At 39.5% G+C, this 23315-nt stretch overlaps 1 protein-coding gene across 1 annotated transcript in view; it reads right to left on the reverse strand.

The window, feature by feature from the left end:
• Positions 1–23315, reverse strand: part of SGIP1 (SH3GL interacting endocytic adaptor 1) — a 214341-nt gene that overhangs the window by 104907 nt on the left and 86119 nt on the right. The window contains exons 2-5 of the mRNA XM_059689264.1: positions 12785–12848; positions 6376–6400; positions 5292–5375; positions 3416–3487 (exon numbers count right to left, since the gene is read on the reverse strand). Of these exons, the coding sequence (XP_059545247.1) occupies positions 3416–3487; positions 5292–5375; positions 6376–6400; positions 12785–12848 (245 nt within the window). The remainder of the gene's footprint in view (positions 1–3415; positions 3488–5291; positions 5376–6375; positions 6401–12784; positions 12849–23315) is intronic.

Below are 23315 nucleotides of genomic sequence, written 5' to 3' on the forward strand. Positions count from 1 at the left end.
ACCTTCAGGGGATAAAAACAGATATATATATATTTAAATGGAAACATTTTGACTTCCATGTTGCTCTCATATACAATCAGTTCCAACAATATCCAAAGAGTATTCATCCAAGTCATTAACTAATTTTTTAGCTTTTCTAATACTAACTTATTTTTTTCCTAACCATCCCCTTGATAGACTATAAAGGAAATCAGCTTCAAATTAGTTAATTCAGCTCCTAGGTATTAAAAATGGTGTTGATATTCTTTACAAGTGGCTTTAAAAAACAAATTACTAAAATAGAATAATAGGATTCATCATGGATTTTCCATAATCCATGTATCCTACGCCTCCAGAAACACACATCATTGCAAAATGAATGGAAATCAGCATTATTCTCTCTAGAGTATTTGAAAGTTCTATTTTGACTCCTAGCACAACCATGATATATGGCCACAAGCACTTGAGCAAGAATGTGGCCTTATCCAAAAAGAAATGACTAGGATTCTCTACTTTTTGTGAGCAGAAGGCAAAAAGACAAATCAAGTTGGTGATGGAGGGTTCATTCAGCATTCGGGTATTTAGCACATAGAGCAATGGTATGTCACTGGGCACAAGCAGATCTCAACAACACAAAATAAACGGTGACATGTGAGGCTTGAAGACAGAACCTCTAATTCTGCAATCACAAATGAAGGCGAGTTGGACCACAATGTGAACAATTAACACTCAATTTGACAAATAGGCAGGAGAAGTAAGCTTTTCATGTTTGCATGTAGGACCACTAGAAAACCAAATTAGAGGTAACCAACATCATTGATTAATACTTACTGAATGTTGCCTGGGCACTCTAAGAACCCACAATAGCTTAGTAAGGGTGAACACGCATAAGGAATAGATAATATGTTCAAGTCCTCTCTCTTCCTTAGGACTGCCACTGTACTAGAATTTATAAATGCAAAAACTATGCCAATGTTTTCACTGAACAGAACCCAAGAATACAGGCCCTGTGCCCCTCTTCCTTTTTCCTGCTCCTAAAAAATATTATATACTCAGACTACATCATTTTAACTTTTCCACATAATTGCCTTCATTGAATTAGTGCTTTACTCATATCCTTTCTACTTTGAACAAAGGTTGTTCTAAAAACCTGTCACATCAACTCTGCACCTGTATGAGCTATAAAGCTATTGCTGAAGACACGGTTCATTAAATTATGAGCCAACTAATAAAAAAAAATCTCTTCCATGGGGAATAGGCATTGTTCCTCTTTTCTTTTTGTTGTTTGCTTTCTTTCTTATTTCGTACTTTGCCAATCTGTTTGCATATGCCTTCTTTGCAAAATTCTCCAAATCCTTTTTAGAAAGCACATATAATAAATGTAATATACAAACTTAACTTTTATAATAATGGGAATAAAATGGTCAAAGTTGATCCGAAAGAACTAAACTCATGAATTTTGTAATCAGTATAATACTACTATTGATAGACCTTTTAGTTATTAAACAATTCTTCAATACATAGGATTGTTATCTAAAAACTGATGAGATTAGTTAAATTACTGAGTTCAAAATTTTCAGTTCTATAGTTTGCCTCTATGATAATTTCATTTCTATTACCAATGCTTTTCTATCACCAATCCCAGTTTCTATGGAAACCAATGGAAGATTGAGATGAGAAGAAAGCAAAACTTAAAATTGTTTTTCTTTTAAAATAGGAACATTTTAATCACAAATACTATACATAAACAAAAAAATCATAAAAATACATTCTTTTGGGAAGATATTCAACACACACACACACACACACACACACAGAGAGAGAGAGAGAGAGAGAGAGAGAGAGAGAGAGAGAGGGCTTTATTAGAAGAATCTGGCCTCATTCATGCTAGTGAATTCTTACAAATATATTTGGTTTCACAAATGGAAATTATGAAGTTACTGATAAAGATTCTTCTGGTAAACCCCAAGAAAGAAACAAGTCTCTTGGTTTAACCACTTAAGCAAGTGCAGCTCATAGTGATAATAAGTGAAGGTAATGGCCCTATTGATTTTCATTTGGAAAACGTTGTAGAAGCAAGGAAGAAGATAAGTGAGGAAATATTTAAAAACTAGGCTTAATAGTACAAGCAACAGTGGCTACTCAGCATTATATAAAGAGTCATTTTTTCCTTCGAGTTGGAGTTATACATTATTTTACTCTTTTCTTTTGTGTGTTTTTTCAAACTTCTACATTTTGCATAAGTAACTTTTATTATGTGAGTATATAACTGTTATTTAAAGATAATTGAGGCTCGTATCAACGTTACTCTTAATAGGCATTTTACTTTGGTCAGGCTTATTATCTGCTCTCAGATAATATGATGGGCTAAATCAATAAATGTGGCAACAATTGTGTTTAGTTATACATTTATCAAAGTTCTCAGTTTCCACCAAGAGTGCTCCTGTTTTCCTAGGTCAGCTCATGGCCACATAGTAGTCGTCAGGTGAGAAATGTTAAAGACACAGGTTGTACTGCCTAAATATGATCTTTCTGCCACTGAGATGGACTTGACTCATTTTGCAAATAATCCTGTGGGACAGCACTGTCCAATAGAACTGCCTGTGAAGATGGAAAGGTCCTAGATGTGTGCTGTCCAATATCATAGCCACCAGCCACAAGAGGCTCTGGAATACTGGAAATGGGGCAGTGTGACTGAGAAACTGAACTGTAAGTAGGCTACCATACTGAACAACACTGCCATCGTTGTTCCCTCCCCTAGGTCAAGATCAGCATCCCTGAGTCCACATCCTTTGGTCAAGGACAGTGTTCCCACAAGCCACGGTCCTGCCAAATTCCTAATGTTACTGAGATAATGCTTTTCCTGAAAAATGATTACTCAGTTTGTATACCATGCTTATATTGGAGCCAAAGATTTCTTATAAAGAAATTCTTTTTAAAATCTGAATACCTTTCCTTTGTCTCAGATAAGGGAAACACATTTTTTTGCCTTGTCACTCTTTTAAAAAAAAAATGCTTATATTGATTTTGAGAGAGAGAGAAAGGGAGAAGGAGATAGAGAAACATGGATCAGCTGCCTCCCAATTGCATCCCGACCGGGGATCAAGCCCGCAAGCTGTGCATGTGCCCTGACCAGGAAGGGAACTGGCAACCTTTTGGTGCACAGGACCATGCTCGACCAACTGAGCCACACCAGCCAGGGATGCCTGTTCACTCTTTAAAAGTATATTCAGACATCAGCATATAGACTAGAGTCTACATGGTTGATTTCAACACTGGCTCCACGTTTTCAAAAAATAATTTGGAAATAACTAAAAAAGACTCTTCTTAATTGGAGTAAATAAATGCTACTCTTTTTTTTCAAGTTTCAGGTTGGGATTTTACTTACTGTTTCTACAAACCCTTGGAAATTTTAAACTAAAATCTGTTTCCTTACCGAAACTTTTTTTCCTCCTTCACGCGCACACTCTGCTTTGTTATTGTAGGGTGGTTCATGTGGGCTGGGCTGCTGGAATTGATTGTTTTCATGTAGAAAAAGTTGTTAAAGGATCTGTTTGTTCTTTAAGACACATATAAAGAATCACATGGAGTCAGCAAACATACCATAGAAGAAACAATTTCTAGGCCAAATTGTAGGGCCTACCAATCTTGGCAGGGTTCCTTAAACAAAGAGCGGACTTTGGGGCCCATAATGAGGCTCTATTCAGCAGGCCAGTGTAGCTAGGTCAGGAGAAGAGAGAAGAGGAAGAAATATCCCAGGCAGGAGAGACTGTGTGGACTAGTCCTCATTCAGCCAGTTCTTAGTTTACAGGTAGAGAACAGACACCAGGACACACTAAGACTGAACAGAAATGGATGTATTGCTCATCAAAGTATGAAAATTTAGCTCCATTATACTTTACCCTGGACCTAAGCCTTCCTGAGGGTCATCAATACATATAGCACACACAGTTGACAGCTCCAAATCTGGGCCTTTCCTGTACACCTGCTCGGGATGAGCAGAGACGATGCCCTCAGGCCATGTGTAGGTGGAAATCTGCACTGTTTAGGAAAAAGTTAAAGTGTTGCCTGCATGGTTAGCGTTTGTCTCTGGGTTAGAATGCATTGTAACACACAGCTGCCGGAAATCTCAGACACCAGGACAAACAGTTCTGTAGGGGACAGGTACATTCGGCCACGTGGGGAGCAAGACACGCCCACTTCCTACATGGAACCTTGCCACAAAGCCTCTGTATATTAAACTGCAAAAGCGTTGTCACCAGAGATGGGCTTCACCGGATTTTGAGGAACTGAAATAAGCTCAAATACATTAAGCCTATTGTGTAGCCCTGTGCTGACCATCCATTTATAAGCATGCACCATCACCTATAGTTTATATAACTACACCAGTGAAACCATAAATTTCCACTTCAGACACCCAGAGACAATAATTTGGAAGCTAACTCAGCCACGTAAAAGTGGACCAGGTCCACAGATGCAGGGTCTTAATCAATCTGAATTTGAAAGAATATCAGGTTGAGGTCTCTAAGGACCAGATGCAAACAGAAGCTTGGACCCCTAGGGCCCTGGTATGATAAGGAGTTTTCAAATTCGGTGACCACAGTTAGTGGGGGAACTTGGGTAACGTTTCCAAATAGTACAACTAGCAGCTTGTACAACCTACGAAGCTGCGCATCCTGTTTCAGAGAACATGTATTTATTTAGAATGTAGCCTTTTTCAAGTGGGTCTGCATTATTTCCTGAGAAATTGAAATTAAATAATTCCCCTTTCCTAATAATCAGGAAGACTTACGGTATTTCCAATGAAGAAACAAAGAGGGCACAGGTACTAATAAGTAACTTTATATGACTTGGAATGTGGTGGTACAGGAGCACTCAGGGAACTCCAGTACAAAGCCCTGAGCTGGAGTGGGCAAGTCCACAGCATCACGGCCAGGCTCATTAATGCAGCCTGGACTCATAGTTGCCCACACCATGCCAGTGCCGTACCAGGCACCTGGGTGCATAGTCCACCAGAGATTTAAACTGATGGTCCCTGGAAGAGCAGAGAACACTGAGGTAGCCATGGGGCCTCACAGACAATGAGCTGGTGGGTGGGAGGGACTTTAGAAAAAGGAAAAAGGACAAGACTGAGGGTGGCAGAGGGAAAGAAGCAAGAAACAGCAATCCAGCCTGGGAGCAGTAGGGAGAGAAAGCAGAGAACAGCTAACGGAGCCTTGCAGGGGCCAGAATGGAGGGGACAAGAGAACCCAGGGAGGGGACCCAGACAGCAGCAAAGAGAAGACACAGTAGCAGAGAGAGAGAGAGAGTACCTGCGAGAGAGTTAACGAGAGGGCTCTGAGCCAGAAGCAAGAGGTGAGGAGAAGCTGAGTCTTCTGGGTCTTTTTTTTCCCCTGCTGAATAGAGCCTTGATTATAGTGTTACCCAATGTCTGGTAAATTTCAGTCTATTCTCTTAACATTTCATGGCAAGAACTACATGAATGCAAAAGGCACCCCAAAGCTAAGAACCCTGAGTCAAATGTGGGCGAAAAACGCTATAGCTGCGATTAACACCCCAATGTAGGTATATTATTATAAAGGATGATTTTTCAAAAAAAAATTTTTTAACCACCAGGTTTATTTTCGTTCCCACTCCAGCCCAATGAGCCTAATGTGAGTCAATTCCCTCCCCCCACCCCAGTGACAGCTGTTCTTTTGAACCTTATGAATAGGCATCTGATTTAGATTTGAAAGAAATCATTTTAGAAGTGGGTGCAGACTCCCATAAGCACAACTCAGATAAATCCAAGCCAAGGCACCACAGACTTCTTTAAAAATCAAGAAATCTGGTGACCAGCAAGGAGTCAGAGTTACTGTTAAATCTAAACCCAGTGGATGCATTTTCCTCCTTCAGGCTGTAAATTCAGGCATAAGTGGTTTCAAGACCATTCCCTACTTGTGAATTTAATATAGAAAATGTATCTGCAGCTCAACTACAAAAGGGGGAAAGTTTCTTTCAATTTTATTGGAGCTCAGCTCCATTATAACTTTGTGGCCTCTGGTAGAGAAAAACATTCTCCCATAATGAGATTTTATAACATTAAGTTGGACATGAAATAACAGTTGATGGCAGCAGCCCCTGCAGGAACTGTCTGGTTTGTGACCCACCATAGTTTGCTTGCCTAATCTGGGCAGGGTTTTAGGTGAATACAATAAATAAGTTTAACTTGACCAAGACTGCATGTATGTCCCACGCAATTCCTACAGAATATTATAACAGTGAGAGGTCTGAAAAGCCATTTAAGCTACTTTTTCCCTATAGAAAGCAAAAAGAAAAGCAATGGGGCTTTAAGAAATTTAAACATCGCATATATTGAAGTGCAAACCTACTAAAAATGATCATTTAAATACTTACAATTCCATCTCTATCGGGTGAACCTCTGTAACAAAAAGAAATTTGTAGCTATTAGGAAAATGAATCATTCTTGCTACATAGACCAAAGTATAACAAGAAACATTAACCACTTCTCCCCCGCTCTCCCCTGTTCTCACCCCAGTAAATCCATCTAATGCAAACTAAATCAAAACAAATTGGTCCAGTGGTGTATGAGTGTGAGGCGTGTGTATGTGTATGTGGGAGCGAGATTCTCATTAAAAGCTGAAGTCCAAAAGGCACCAAGTTGCTGCAGCAGTTTTGGTCCCCTTTAAAGAGGAGAGCTCATTAAGTGTCTGTCCCAGTCTATGGCTCCATTTAAAACTAGCACGGCGGGGGGGGGGGGGGGGGGGGGCGGGGAATGTAAACCAACTGGTTCTCTCTCATCTTCTCCATGGGAGTGGTCTTGAATTCCCCCCATAAGAAGAAACTACTATGGTATTGTTCAACTTACTTTGAGAATCTGTATTTTCTTCCATATTTCTCTATTTATTGATCCAGTGATTATAGGAATGCAGGAAAGGGAAGGCAATGTTTCCTCAGGGCTCACTCTGATGACTCAGGGGAGTTCACCATGGTGGCACAGTGTGTGCCACAGTGCTCAGGAGTAAGGGCTGTAGAACAGGATGACTCTGAGTGTCCAGACTCCACCACTTGTTGGTTCTGTAACCTCTGTAAGCCAGCTTAGATCAAATAATGTATATAAAGAATTTATAACAGTCCCTGATACATAGCGGGTATTAAAAAATGCGGGCTACAATTTTTTCCTCTTACATAATGTCTCTTCACTAGGAACACAAGACTGTCCACCTGCAGCCACATTAGACTTTGTAGCAATAGAGGAAGTGCAAACGGTTGTGCAAAATAATATCGTTATTTTGAAAAACGAAACTGGAGGAGCCAGAGGAAGGACGAAGCAAGAGGGTGGTCACCGTATCTTTTCCTCTTTTAATTCACTCTGCGAGGAGTTTTAAAAAGTTACCCTTTAAAACACAGAGACAGAATTATGCCTAGATGGGGACCTGCGTTATTTGGAAGAAAACCTTAAGTACTTGAGGTGGACTGTGAAATCTTGAGGAGTTTGGTGTGGTTGGAACTGTTCTTTAGGAGGTCGGACAAGGTGATGAAATTATTTATTGCTTCATAGAGTGGGGCAGAGAGAGAAATGCAGAGAGTCAGTGGGACATCTCCTGGGCTCCAAGATGAGACTCCCCTTCTCCACCAACATCTCCTCCTAAATTAGCAGAATATTTTTACTTGGATTGCAAAACACTTGATGGAGGTTTGTCGTTTTTCATAACCAGTTCTGTGCCCATGTGGATACAGGGGCTAGAAGCTGATATTGCAAGACCATGGGAGTTGACAGAAATCTTAGGGTCCTTGGACATTCCCTGGCTATGGGAATTAGTTGGTTTAAAGAAATTTCTTCTAAATTAGAAGGACAGGAAGAGTCTTAGCTCATTAAACTTATAATTCATTGAACAAACAATGAGTGCTTATAATCGGCCAGGCACTAGGCTAGGATCTGAGGATAAAAACATGAAGCCATACTCATCACAGAAAGAATAAGACAGGCAAGTAAATCCAGTGAGATATCATGGCCATAATCAGCTCAGGTGCACAGGAAAGTACAGAGAAAATCTACCAACTCACACTCATCAAAACCAACTTTTCTTTTTAGAACTATATACTGCAAAAAATAAAAGTAAAAAAGAGCATTTCTTACTAGAATTTTAGCTTCTGCTAAAGGAATTGAGAAAGAAGTGATTGTATCAACTTTTGCATAGGATAAATCCACAGGCACTGATCCCTGTGGGGATGTCTTTGAGGGCAGCAAGTAATAGATATAGAGAAAACAATCTCTGGCGATAGGTCTGGCTGTAGTGCTGCCCATGATTGGTCCAGATACAGGGTATTCTATAGAGCATCTTACAAGAAGCCACTTGATCTCCTGCATATTGCAACTATTGGGATGGCATTTCAGAAATTTAATCAGAAAAATTGTAATTGTATATAGCAGCATTGGTGTCCTCTTCTGATCCTTTGGTCTTATCCATTGATGGAAATGGGGCTGGTGCTTCCTAGGGTAGTGACAGTAAGCATGGTGGTTAAGAGCACTGGCTCTAGGGCCAGATGCTTGGGTTCATTCAACCTAAATTTCCTGCATAATCTTGGGCAAGTCACTTCATCCCTTTGTGTCGCAGTTTCCTCATCTACAAAATGGCCATGATAATAGCATATACATATACCCCACAGGACAATTAGAGGATTCCATGAGTTTATAAAAGTGAAGAGCCCAAAACAGTGCCCAGAACATAGTAAATTCTCATTAAATGTCATCTAGAATACACTTACTATATAATATGACCTCGGATAGGGAGTAGAGAGATTTTAGCAGCCTCAGACACTCGAAGTTCTCAATTCGCTTCCTAACCCTTCTTAGGAAATTTCATATTTTATTTGTAAGTGATTTTTTAAAAAATTTAATAGCAGACCCATTATATTTACTGACTTCTATTTTAAAACTAATCATCTACCATGGGCCCTTTGCCCCTGGTTTAAAAGTGCCAGTTACCACTGCCTTTTTTCTGTTACCCTTCTATTGATCTTGATTTTAATTTTGCCCATCTGTTCTTTTTCTTCTGGGTGATAAAAGCCCAGGTGCTTGATTCTGGACAAGAATACTAGTTTCAAGTCTTATTTTGAACTTACTTAATCCCTTTTGGCACTGATTTCTCATCTCTAAAACTGAGATATGACTTCTGACCTTACTGAATTACTGTGAGGATTAAAAGGGATGTCAGTGCATATAACAGAGCCTGCACAGGGCTGGTCACTTAGCACAGGCTCTTTCCTTTCCTCTCTACCAGGTACCGTAATGATGATTAAATCAGGAAGCTCTGGTCCCAACCCCACTCTAACTAAGGAGGTTCAATCAGCTGAAGTTGGGGCTGGTGGTACACCCTGAGGGAACTGCAACAGCTGTGAAAACAGTTGGCATCAACAAAGTTTCAATTATAGCAGATTAACATAAGCATTACCTAGAGCTGAAAGGACAGCAAATTCCCAGAGCATTTGGCCAACCTTTTGTGAGAATGATGTGCGACCGGATTAGAGACAGGGGTTCATGAAGAGCAAAGGCTGACACTAAACTGCTGATCTTTTGACCATCACTGCCGCTGGGACCAATTTATGGCTAATTTGCTATCACATAAGTATTTTGGGGTGCTCCAGTGATAAGTTAAGGAGACATACTTGGGATTCTACAGGCACATGTCTCATCAAAGTACCTCAGATAGATATTGGGCACCTATCAAAGCCATGAGGAAAAATTCCTTATTTTCATACCTTTAGAAATGGTGATGGAAGAGCAGAGCATGTTCGAATGCAAATTAGCTCTGCCTGCTCTGGGGAGGTTGTTTGATCTCTTTTCCCTTTTGAGGGAAATTTTTCCTTTTTAATTTTCTTCACAAACCAGAGATTATGTGCAGTCAGTTACAGACACTGTCTTCAAAGAAAAATAGATCTGATTTCTGCTAATGATGTTCTCCTGAGATGTATGTGTCTAACGATGCCCCACATACGCAATGGCACATTATAGGTGACAGGAGATGTTGCTGACAGGCTGACTGGTATAGTGTCTGGCTCTTCTGGGAACTTAGATGCCATCTAGTGTAAACTGAGGCCAAGGGAAGGAAAAGCATATTCCCAAGGCTGCGGGAATGCTGGCAACACTGGAAGCAGAGCCCAGGTCTGCAGGCTCCAGTGACAGAACCATCATCTGTTTTGGAGGTTGTTTAGAAAGGGGCAGTTTCTTTTCTTTTCTTTTTTATATATATATTTTATTGGTTTTAGAGGGGATGGGCGAGGGAGAGAGAGATAGAAACATCAACGATGAGAGAGAATCATCGATTGGCCGCCTCCTGCACGCCCCCCACTGGGGATCAAGCCCGCAACCCAGGCATGTGCCCTTGGCGGGAATCGAACCTGGGACCCCTCAGTCCACAGGCCGATGCTCCATCCATTGAGCTAAACCAGCCAGGGAAAAAGGGGAAGTTTCTTAAGAAACAATAGTAATTATGTAGTCCTCAAAAAATATTCCTGAGGAGAGATCAACCAAAGGATGTGTATGCATGCATATAAGCATAACCAGTGGACACAGACACCGGGGGGGGGGGGGGGGGGGGTTAGGGCATGAACAGAAGGTGGGGGTGGGGGAGAGGGGGTTATAGGGGGATAAGGACACATATGTAATACCGTAATCAATAAAAAAATATTCCTAATTCAATCATTTTGAACAGGGTTGAGGAATGTCTGGTGCTTGGGCCGTATAAGGCCCACAGAATCATTTAGTCTGGCCCTGCCAAGGCAACTGCAGGCGGGATTAAAAATTCAATAAACCTGGGAGCTTTTTTCATAGCAACATAAATTTATATTAAGTGAATTATATTAAGCAAATGATGTTATACATATCCAAATGATCCTTGGCAGAAAAAAAGGTTCCCTACCCCTAATATAGAACAAGACTAGAGTAAAGGTAATTTTCATGAAATAATTATTTACCAAAAGAAAAAGCACAAAGAAAATGTAAGAACAGGTGACTTAATATTTGCTATCTATATTAAAATAGCTTTTATTTTCCCCTAATCCTTTATGTTCTCTGGCTTCAAGGTTGCCCACTGCCTAGAGAAGGAAGCCCAAGTGACACAGCCTGGCACTTCCTATCTGGTCCTGATGTCCTTTCCACATTTGCCTCCAATGATCATTCTTACCTGGTAAGAATGGTAGGCCAACTGCCTTATTTGTCTTGTCCTGAATACCAGTTGACTTTTCCACCTCGCTGCTTTGGCTGTTGTTCCTTTAGCATGAAATGCCTGTCCTCAACTTGAAGGTCAAACTCGAAGTTCTTCCCTCCCTGAAGCTTCAGTGATCATCTGTCCAAATGTGAGCTTTTCTACCCTCAAACTCCCATGAATTCCATTTTTATTTGTTCATAAGGAACTCACCACATATTAATTTGTATTAGTAATAGTGAGTAGTGTTGCTGCCATTTATTGAGCATTTACTAATAGGTCTCAAACTAGTCATTTCAAATGTTACTTCATTTTGTTATATGAAAGCTATTTCAGTTTGTGTGCTAGATATTTTATCCCATCTATAATAATAAAAGGGTAATATGCTAATCAGACCGGACATCCTTCCAGACAAAGCTGGAGCTTGAGGGAAGCAGCCCGGGTCCCGGGTGCCTGCTGGTGGCCGGAGGGAAACCTGGGTCCCAGGTACCGGAGGGAAGCCAGTGCCAGCAGCCAGGGGAGGGAGGCCTACTCTTGCACGAATTTTCATGCATCGGGCCTCTAGTGAATTATAAACTCTTGGAGGACAAGGACACAGGCAGTGCTAAGCAGCCTGTGATAAAATGTATGCACGATAAAAATATAAAGGAAGAAAAGCTAAAGGTGATAAGTAAATGTAACCTTCTCCATTTTTACCTGTGCCCAAATAATTATTGATTTTCACATTTTCTAACTTTCTTTCATGGATTCCAGCCAAATGATGGGTTTAATGGGCTCATTAATCTGATTTAAGCAGACCACACAAGGTCTTCAGTTTTACATGGCCACAACCAGCTGCAGGGGAGTAATGGTGCAGTCATTACACTGGTCTTGGCTGGAATCCTGAGTTCCCGGCCTTCTTACTTTCCATGTGTAAGTTACATGCCTGCCTCTAAGCGGCACCTGAGATTTTTGTGTCCGAGCTAAATACTCTACAGGACTATTCAAGATGGTCAAATAAATGGAATAGAATTGCTACATCATTGGATGTTTTCAAGATGGGTTTATTAGAGTCTGTGGGCAATTGATGATCTTGGGTGTGATCATTAAACATGTAAAAGTATCCACAGGGTTATTTCTGGCACTGGCTTCTTATTTACAGCCAAAGAGCCTATCCTGTGAATTCTGTTGGTTGATTTACAGTTTTGCTTGTACAAAATCTTGGCATCAAGTGAAAGCTTTGGAATGTTATCTGAACAAATTTTTGTTTCTGGCTAGGCCTAATCTACCTAAACAGGTGTTTTTGCTTCTTCATTTCACTCAGAGCAAACCTAGAGGTGGTAATAAATACTCTTAGTCCCCACAGAAGTAACAGTAACACTTCCTGCCTCCCAGATTTCTGGGAAACGTGGTTATCAAGTTATAAAATAATAACGTGATGAAAAACTGAACATATGATGAAAAGTCTTTATCTTTGTAGAGTAAATCTAAGAACCATTTATGCCTAACAGTTACAATTTACCCAGAAACAGAATAGTACACAATACCCCAGAAGACTCTATGTCCTCTGACAATGACAACAGCATCTCTTTGAGGAGGCAAACTTTTAAAAGACTTACGTAGAATCAGTGTCCTTTTCTTTCTTCCGTATCCCAAAGGCCTTCCTTGTACGTTTTTTCAATCCTGTGGGAAAACAACAAAGGGTCAAAGCAATCTATTTTTTATTTGAATGTTCCTGGCAACATTCATATAAACATAATTTAAAAGTTGCAACACATCCCTTAAATTTGAATGTTCAAAAAGCAGGGAAAGTTTCTTCAATCGGGTGTATATATATATATATAAGTGTGTACGTGCATATAATTCACTATTATATATATTCATATTTTTATTGATTTTAGAGAGGAAGGGAGAGGGCGAGAGAGATAGAAACATCAATGATGAGAGAGAATCATTGATCAGCTGCTTCCTGCACACCCCACACAGGGGATTGAGTCCACAACCTGGGCATGTGCCCTGACAGGGAATTGGACTGTGACCTCCTGGTTCATAGGTCGATGCTCAATCACTGAGCTATGCAGGGCCACTATTATATTTTCCAACAGATGTCTAGCAAAGATTCAGCGCTGTAAGTTCTTAGCACCATAAGAAACAGAAGAATGTAAAAGAATGAAAAGGAGACCAGGGAATGGTATTGCAAGCTTTTCTTAGAATATTGTTATTCATACTCAAATTGGCACCACCAAGAAACCAAGTTACAGATTTAGAAGAATAGCAATTTCCAGGTTAGATATATTCTTGAGACTTGGATAATTCCAAGACACAGAATATGGAAAAAAATATACCAGGAGAGCTACACTGGCCTGGTACATCTTTGTATCCCATATTCCCATCTCACCTTTTTCTATTTCTTCAATTCTGTGGCTAGACTGTATTGTTAGCCATTCTTAGAATATACCCCAACATCTGTAGTCCAGTATCTGTTGCTTCCTTATGTGGTCCTTACCTCTGGCTAAAATGCCTTTCCTATTTTGTTGATATTTAGAATGTTAATTCATCCTTTACATCCTAGCCAATGTCATCTCCTCAGCAAGGCTGTCTCAGTCCTGGTGGTGTAAGAAACTGACTATCCTGTGCTTCTCCCAACTGTTGCTCTTGTATCAACCTGTTTCACTTACTAGTTCCTGTGTCTGTTTCCCTGCTAGGCTGTCAGTCTTTGTATGACAGAGGCCAAGGTTCCTACATTTGTATGTCCCTTATACCAAGTGCAAGTACCAGATAATATTTGTTGACTTAAATGATCTCCCAGGAAGCATCATGCAGGTAGGGTAGAGATAAGGAGACTCCTTTCTGCCATCCTGGACAAAGCCCAGTCTTCGTTTCTCCATTCTTACCCTGTCAAGGCTTTGCTTGAGATTCACATCTCCTCTATGTTCCACAGTTACATGTGTGACTTGTGTTTCTTATGTTAGTGAGTGTTATTCAAACATGCTAAATGCCTATATATTCAAAACCTTAGGTATTTTTCGGTGGTTTGGAAAGTCTTCTTGACAAATTGGAGTGGAAAAGTCACTGACTTCAGGGTTTGTTTGGCACTATCAGGTGGAACAAAGGGAAAATCATGACAGAATCAGTGATTTGATGACACCTTCTGCCAAAACATGTGAGTCAGCCCAAATTTCTCACATTATCTGAGTCACTCATTATTTGGCTTTTAGGGTACTACTCAAATTTAATCTCCAAAGTGCATCTGTTCAGTCTAATTTTGCATTTTCATAGTTATTTCATATAAAACATTTAGGTCTTTAAAATGTCAATGTTTGTTTAAAAAAATATGTCCCACATAAACGTATTCTTCCTTTCTCTCCACAGGAGAAATTTTAGGAAAACAAAGTTATTGACATTTAAAAAGCTAGTCACCTACAATATTTAGGACACTTTGGCTCCATTCATTTTTAACTTTGTTAAAAACTTTCTTCCTTCTCACCTCTGCTTTACCTCCTTACAGAGACAAAATATCAGCTACAATCATCATTTCCTCCTTTAATTTTCCTTGGGCTTCTGAGTCTCTTAATTGGTTCCTCCATGCTTCTAATTTAGCTTTGGGTTAATAATGAATGTTATATTCATTTTATATATATAAACTAATCACTACTGGTTTTTATAGGACCATAAAACAAATGCTATTATTATATTATGTTTTATTTTCTACAACTTTAACATGATTAAGAAATAGCATGCCCTACCAAATAGATCAGAAAATACATGCAAATTCCAGTAATTCTTGTATTAAATTAGTAACAAAGCAGGCAACAGTAGTTTCTCATAGACTGTCCTGTTTTTGACCACCAATCTGGACAATAGCCAATATGAACTAGGTTATGAATGTCACGAGTTGTCCATTTTCCAGTGAAAAGTACACTGGATCAGGATTCAGAAGACAGAGTCCATTCCCAGGATCATTTCTAATTGTGGAGTTGAATACAAGTTACATTCCTTTTGGATTTTGATCTCTCAAGCCTATAACAAATCAGCCAATAATAATAAAGGATAAAAGAATTTGCACATGTTCACAAAATGCTATGCAAATTCGTATTTTTAGTTTCATTGAAAGTCATGTTTCCCATATGTAAGATACAGCTATACATGGAATATATATACAGGAATACACTAAAGATGTGACATTCCAGAAAATCAAAACAAACCCAACTGGTGAACTAAAAAAAAAAAAAAAAAAAAAAAAAAAAAAAAAAAAAAAAAATCATTAAAACCTTTTTCTCCCTTAAAAAGTGGAAAAGATTGAGGAAGTTTAGGAAAGTATGAAGAAAACTCTGAAAGAATAAAGCAAACAAAGTTATAAAATGTAAAAGTCATTCATATCTTAGCAGCACTTTGAGAAGATTCAGGAAGAAACAATTGCACCAACTGTGTTAAAAGTTAGTAGGCCTGAGGGAAGGGGAATGGGCAAAGGCTGGGTGGAGGTGGGCAAAGGCGGAGGGTGGAGGGGATAGGGACAGTTGCAATAGTGTAAACAATAAAAAAAGTGAATGGAAAGGTGTGGGTATGTTTTTTTAGAGTTTATTTTAAAATTTCAAAGAAATTCTTTGAAAAAATGATGGTCAAAGACCTTACAGGGATAACAAGTTTTAGACACTACCTATAATAATAAAAGTGTAATATGATAATTGGACCAGACAGCCGAACGACCTTCTGGACGTCCTTCCTGAGATCCTTCTGGACGATTTTCCAGATGAGGTTGGGGCTGCGAACGCTGAGGCAGCCAGGGCTGCGAAGGCTGAGCCCCTTGAATAAATTTTGTGCACTGGGCCACTAGTATATGATACTCTGATAAGCTTAACAAAACACTATGTCTAATGATTCTTCATTTATGACCCCAGAACTCCATGAACATTTAAAAGTAATTTTCTACAGTGTAGTTTTTTCTGGGCTGGGACTTGAATTTTTTGGTCAACTATATATTCTTTACCAAAATGGGAGGGAAAAATAATGTTTTTGAGAAATGAAGTGACTTTTCCCTTGCCAATATATCAAAACAGAGAGCTCTAAAAAAAAATGTTATTGTTTTGATGATCGGGGACTAGAAGGGTTCTCTCCCAAGCTGTGGAACTGAGAACATTTTCCAGTGTGCATCCAGAACTGCCTTCTTAGATTAGCCACACAGGAAGTCTGGCCTCTAGATTCTCTCCACCTAATTTAGATTCTTTTAGCTTCCTTTGGGATTATGGGAGAAGCTAGTCAAGTCTGGGAACAACAACAACACAATTAAAAATAGACTTATTTTTAAGAGGGTAGGAATGCGTATTTCAAAATAGGCAGTCCTATCTAATGACATTCAAACTGACATCCTATCTAATAAAGAGGGAATATGCTAATTGACCCTCATACCATTGCAAAGATGGCGGTGCCCACAGCCAATAAAGAGGGAGTATGCTAATTGACACTCACACCATCGCAAAGATGGCGGCATCTACAGCCAATAAGGAGGGAATATGCTAATTGACTTCCCTTCCCTCAAAGATGGCAGAGCCCACAGCCAATAAGGAGGGAATATGCTAATTGACTGTCCCACCTCAAAGATGGTGGTGCCCACAGCCACAAGATGTCAGTGCCCAGTCCCCCCGGCCTTGCCGCGCACCTGCCTCTGGAGTCCCACAGTCCCCTCAGCCCCCAGTTGCCCAGGGCAGGCCTGAGGCACAGGCAAGCCTTGGATGGTGGCTTCCCAGCTACCCAGGGCCACCTGAGGCTCAGGTAACCAGGGCCGGCCGAGGCTTGTGCTGCCAGTAGTGGCAGCAGCAGAGGTGTGATGGGGCATCACCTTCCCTGATCACTGGGTCGCCTCCCGCCCCTGAGGGCTCCCGAAATGTGAGAGGGGGCAGGCCGGGCTGAGGGACCCCCCCCCCTTCCAGTGCATGAATTTTCATGCACCGGGCCTCTAATAAGATAATGAAATAAAGCAACAAATGTAGCAACTGACAACAGAGATGCAACACATGGACAGTACAAAAAAAATTTCATTATTGTAACACTGCTAGCTACCATTACTGAGGTCCTGACTATTGGCCAGGAACCAGTTGCTTTGCATATATTGTCTTATTTAATTCTCTTACAAACCTTGTGAAAAAATAGAAGGTGTTTTCATCTCAAGTGATGGCCCTAACGGTTTGACTAAGTTAGATTTTATTATCATCTCCAGGGAGGAAACTGAAGGCTCCTCTTCTACCACTGCTCCCCCAAATGTTGAAGTTCTTCCAGACTTTGTCCTAGCTGCCTCTATATCCTCTACCTGTACCTGAGGCAAGTCCATCTACTCACATGGTTTCATTTGCCATCTGTATGTAGATGAATTATGAATCTGTAGGTGAGGCCCAGTACTATCTCATGAGTTTATGAATATGCAGTACTTTTTCTCAGAGTCAGGCTTTTATAAATCGACATTAGATTTTTTCAAATGCCTCAAGGCTCCATTTATTATACATACTAGTGCTAACTGAAAGAAGCCAGATATAAAAAGTCATATGTAGTATGATTTTATTTATATAAAATATCCAAAGTAGGATGTTTCATTAATACAGAAAGCAGATTAGACCTTACCAAGGACAGATGGAGGGGGACCCAGGGAGTGATACAAAGTTCCAGAACTACATTGTGGTTATGGTTGCACAACATTGAGAATGGACTAAATACCACCGAATTGCACAATTTAAAATGCCCAAATGGGAAATTTTATGTTATGTGTATTTTAACACACACACACACACACACACACACACACACACAGGGAGAGAGAGAGAGAGAATAGTTTAGGAGGAAAAGATGGAAAGATGGAAGGGAGTGAGAAAGAAATACAATCAGGTGACACCTGGAAGGGAGAGGAATCCAGGCCTTCTTTGTAATCTAAAGATCTGGGATCACATCCCAATTTGACCTTTTGCTGGTTGCCATTTGCAGCAAAATGTATAGAGAATCCAAGAGGTACTATGTTACTTTCTATATAAAATTCATGTCCTCACAGGGTATGAGGTTTGGGGGAACAGCCTCAGTTTCTCTCTCTGTAATTACTAAGAGTAAGGAGAAGTCAGTAGTTGTCCATTGAGTACCTTACATGTGCCAGGCACTATGGTAAGCGTTTTACACACACTAATTCTTTCAACAAGCATGGAAGGTATTACGAACCCTCTATTTTGTGGATTAAGAAACAGACTCAAAGTGATTAAGTTCCTCTTCCAAGATCACTAAACAAACAAGTGATAAGAGCAAGATCTGGAGGCAAGCTCAGCTACTTCTTACAGGGTTTTCATGAGGGTTCTGGTAGTCCCCCACCCCCTAATGCCTGGTACATAGTGAACACACCATCAGTGTTTATTTAACACATTTTTAAAAAGCCATGCAAAGTTTGTATAATAATTAAAACAAAAATGAATGAATTTTCCTGACGTTTGCAATCTACATTCCACTGATGTTCAGTTTTTTGTTTAATATTCATTGTGTATACAGAATTATTAAAGAAGGAAAAGGACTCCAACTACACAGGATGGACCTACCTGAATGCCCAGGCATTAGGCCAGGGACCCAGGGAGAGGGATGAGCTGTGACCCCACCACATTTTTAGGTGAAGAATGTGCACAGTGGCACATTGAAAAGCTCAATTTAGCCAAAAACACATAATATAAATAAAAACGAGTAGATGTCAATTTGTTAAGTACTACTTACAATGTTTTAGAAAGTATGTCAGGAACTTCCTTATCTTAGCCTTACACAATCTTATAAGGTGGGAGCTATTATTGTATTGACTAGAGGCCCGGTGCACGAATTCGTGCACCAGTGGGGTCCTTCAGCCTGGCCTGCGGGATCAGGCCGAAACTGGCTCTCCGACACCCCCCAAGGGGTCCCGGATTGTGAGAGGGCACAGGCCAGGCTTAGGGACCTCACCGGTGCATGATTAGGGCCAGGGAGGGTTGCGGGAGGTTGGCCAGCCAGGGAGGGCCCGCGGTTGAGCTCCAGGGCATGTCCAGCCCATCTCGCTCAGTTCCCATCAGTCAGACTCCAGCAGCAAGCCAACCTATCGGTCAGAGCATCTGCCCCTTAGTGCACATCATAGTGACTGGTTGACCGGTCGACTGTCTGCCCCCTGGTGGTCAGTGAACATCATAGCGAGCAGTTGAGCGGCCTTAGCATATCATCAGCATATTACGCTTTAATTGGTTGAATGGACAACTGGACACTTAGCATATTAGGCTTTTATTATATAGGAATATACCTACCATGGGGCATGAGGAGTAAGTGGTGCCTGGTCACTCAGGAAGTAATTGACCACATTTCAAAGTCCCTCTTCCTAACTACAGAATCCATGCCCTTCATTTCTTTGAAATATCTTTCTGTTAGTCATCACAGTTCATTTATCCTCTTGTTAGAAAGCAACCAACAAACATACATGCAAAACAACAATAACAAACCTTGATTTTTTTTTAATTGAAAAGGCTATTTTTAGCTCAGCTGTTGTGGCTCAGTGGTTGAGTGTCCACCCATGAACCAGCAGGTCACAGTTTGATTCCTGATCAGACACATGCCCTGGTTGTGGGCTTGATCCCCAGTGGAGGGTGTGTAAGAGACAGCTGATCAATGATTCCCTCTCATCATTGATGCTTCTATCTCTCTCCCTCTTCCTTCCTCTCTGAAATCAATAAAAATATATTAAAAAAACATTTTTAGAAAAATTGGGCTGCACGTTTCTTAAAAACAAAGACTGAATTTTGCATATTTAAATCATTTTATGCTGCCCTGCAAACATAAGGAGACCCAATAAAGGTTTGCTAAAAAGATGATTTCTGTAATAAATATAAATTTTTAGTTTGAGTCTTCATGAGTTTGGAGGGTTATTCAAAGGTGAATCACATGTAATAGAATTATTTATTTTCTGCAAGAACCCAAGCCAAACATTTGGCCTCAGTAATAAAAACCAGGCTAATTTAATTGTGCTGGGCATAATGCGCATACTGATAGCAGCTCTAGACTGACAATATCCATTCATTATGATGTTCAATGCATTTCTGTCAGGAAAGATTATGATGCTTTGCATATCAGCTCTTCTTCTAAATTTTAAATATGATCTATGGTAATCCAACTCAGATTCTTTAATCTTACAGACAGATGTAAGACCAGTTAGGATGAAGGCCAGTCCTGCCCATGATTTTTAAATGATATTTATGATTTCCAGTGCTTAGACTGGAATTGGCCACATTTATGGAAGGTGCTTAATAAAGGTGAGTCCCAGGAAATATGAAAAGTTGAATTCAGTGTCTAGCTGAACAGGGTAGTCACTCAACAAATGTTTGTTGGTTTCTCTACATATTTGCAATTCTAACCAAAATTGTTTAAAATTGGTGGGTGTGTGCTCCTTGGTCTGAATACTTTACTTCACTTTTATGTGACTCAGGAAATCTCAGGGACCATTGTACTTAGCAAGAACAAAGCCTCTTTACATGACAGTACTCTAACATTCTGAGCTAAGCTTATTTGGAGAAATGTGCATCTTAGTAATACATTACATTAGAAGTTCAACATTTGATACATGGAAATTCAGGTTAGTGCACTAAAATGGAGATGGTTAGAAGGCAATTATGACCTTTAAGGGCTAAAAATAGTAATTACTTTAAAAAAACATTTAACCTCTTGTGACATGGAGGAAAATGTTAAAGAGAAGATCATTCTGGGACAGGTTCAAATCTCATCTTCACCACCTCCTGGGGCAAGTTACTTAACCTCTCAGAATCTCAGTTTTCTTAGTTATATATCACGAAAGATTTTGAGTTTAAACCAGCCGTGGGCAAACTACGGCCTGCAGGCCGGATCCGGCCCGTTTGAAATGAATAAAACTAAAAAAAAAAAAAAAGACCGTACCCTTTTATGTAATGATGTTTACTTTGAATTGATATTAGTTCACACAAACACTCCATCCATGCTTTTGTTCCGGCCCTCCGGTCCAGTTTAAGAACCCATTGTGGCCCTCGAGTCAAAAAGTTTGCCCACCCCTGGTTTTAAACCACACCTAAATAATACCTAGAATATATTACATATCACTTTATACAGATTTCTTTTGCTTTTCTTGAAGATTTGATTTATAAAGCAACTAGAAATTAACTATTTTAACTAATTGCATAAGAGTAACTAAATGCCTGGTTTCAGTACTGATAGCATCTCTATAGCTCTATTCCTTTAGAAATTCAACATCAAAAATAAAAAATAATCACATTTTCAAAATCCCAAGCTTTTTTGGTTACAGCTATAGCAATAACAAAACCAAACTTGGTCTCAATAAATGTAATTTACTAACTTCTATTGTAAAAGATAAGTGGGGATTAAAAGACTCAGTAAGTAATACAACTATCTCCTGTAACAGGAGAAGATGTACAAGTCTATTACAAATTTTATTCAGTTGGTCTTTCCAGCATGATCTGAAAGTAAACCAATATTCCTTCTACTTAGGTTAGTGATACATAAAATGTGGAGCTTCCAGCTCCCACTCTGGTGGGAAGACACATCACCTTACTTGGAGAACACTTCAAACACTAGTGAAATTAATTTGATCCATGAGGACATTGCTATGTAAAGTTGTTTCTCTCTTATTCTTTCTTTTTCTCTGTCATTTCTCTTCCCACATTGATTGATTCTCTTCTGTCCTTCCATCTCCAGAGCCTCCTCAGCCTGACAGTGACATGTACACAGAAACAAAGCTAATGGTCCTGCTCAGATGGACTCTGGTTTTCAGACATAAATAGAAATATTCAATTGAATCTTAATTCACCAAATCTCACTTTCAAAACATTCAATTTCAACAAGAAAATACATCTAAAAGAAAGCAAACTGGATTATAACACAAGTACTTTTCACATGCCCTTGCCTTTTTATGTATTATCCAGAGAGAAAGGAGCAAGTCCATTGGTAAAAATCTCTAAATTGTCACTATGTGTACCTTTTAGTGCTGTCAGTTAAATTCTTCAAAGCTGAATTAAATGAGAAAGCTGGGATATGTCCTATATAGAATTGTTTTGGTTTAATTCTAACTGACTACATGAAGTAGAGAGGTGGACAGAGGAAAGGAGATTTGTATGGCACTGCTGACCCAACACACCATAGGCTATTAGCCATTTTTATTTACTAGTAGCAAGAATCCATGAAATCTTCTAAAATGAAATGGTCAAAGTTAAAAATATATAGACATGCAGTTATATATTTTTTAAAAATCAGATTTCAGATAAGCATACACAAAATAAAGATCTAAAAGGAAACTAAATACAGTTCTTTTGAGAGGCCTTAAAGGTCTCTGGGATACATGTGGGTTAATCCTGTTTGCAAAATTTATAGTAATAATAATAATGGCCATGCATCTATTTATTCACTTGCCCTCTATCCATTTATTGTTCCATCTGTCCACTCATCCACCCACCTACCCATCTATCCTTTGGCTAGAAGTTTCAATAGGTAACAAAATTCATTGTCATGAAATTATTCTGGGTAGATCATATAAATCAATCAAGTTGCAATGAAAATCTGCTCTTTTTTAGTCTATTCTCATTGGAGATAGAAAATATCAAGTCAACCCCCTGGAAAAAATCATTGGTAGGCTTGCAGATTTACTAAGCCATCCCCTTAAGCATCTTCTTAGGCTAAATGGTCATATTATTATTCCCTTTATTTACAGATCTTATATTTCAAAATTTAAATTTGTGTTTGTTACTCTACTAATGATTCTCTAATTCCGAGTTCTCTAGCACGTGTTTTTCTAGCAAGCTCAAATGGCAACATTTTCCCATCAGTGGTCAGTATTCTCTCCATCAACCTCCCAGGACTGGGTAGGGATATAATTCCAGCCTTTCGTTCAGTGTGTAGAGTCACGAAAATTCCTGAGTATTTGGGATATCCTCATCTTCTCATTCAGTGGTTGAAAAAATAGGAACCTGTTGAACAGCTATCATGTACCAGGGACTCTTCTGAGCTAGAGATATAGTATCTAATATCACCCTTGAATTATGTGAGATTAGTTATGAAAATCCTAAAATACCTCCCTTCAATTAAGTAGCTGTCACCCCTTTAGCTTTTCCTTCTCTACTCATCAATGGGCCATATATGCAT

The sequence above is a fragment of the Myotis daubentonii genome, chromosome 3, assembly GCF_963259705.1.
Source record: "Myotis daubentonii chromosome 3, mMyoDau2.1, whole genome shotgun sequence".
NCBI lineage: Eukaryota > Metazoa > Chordata > Mammalia > Chiroptera > Vespertilionidae > Myotis > Myotis daubentonii.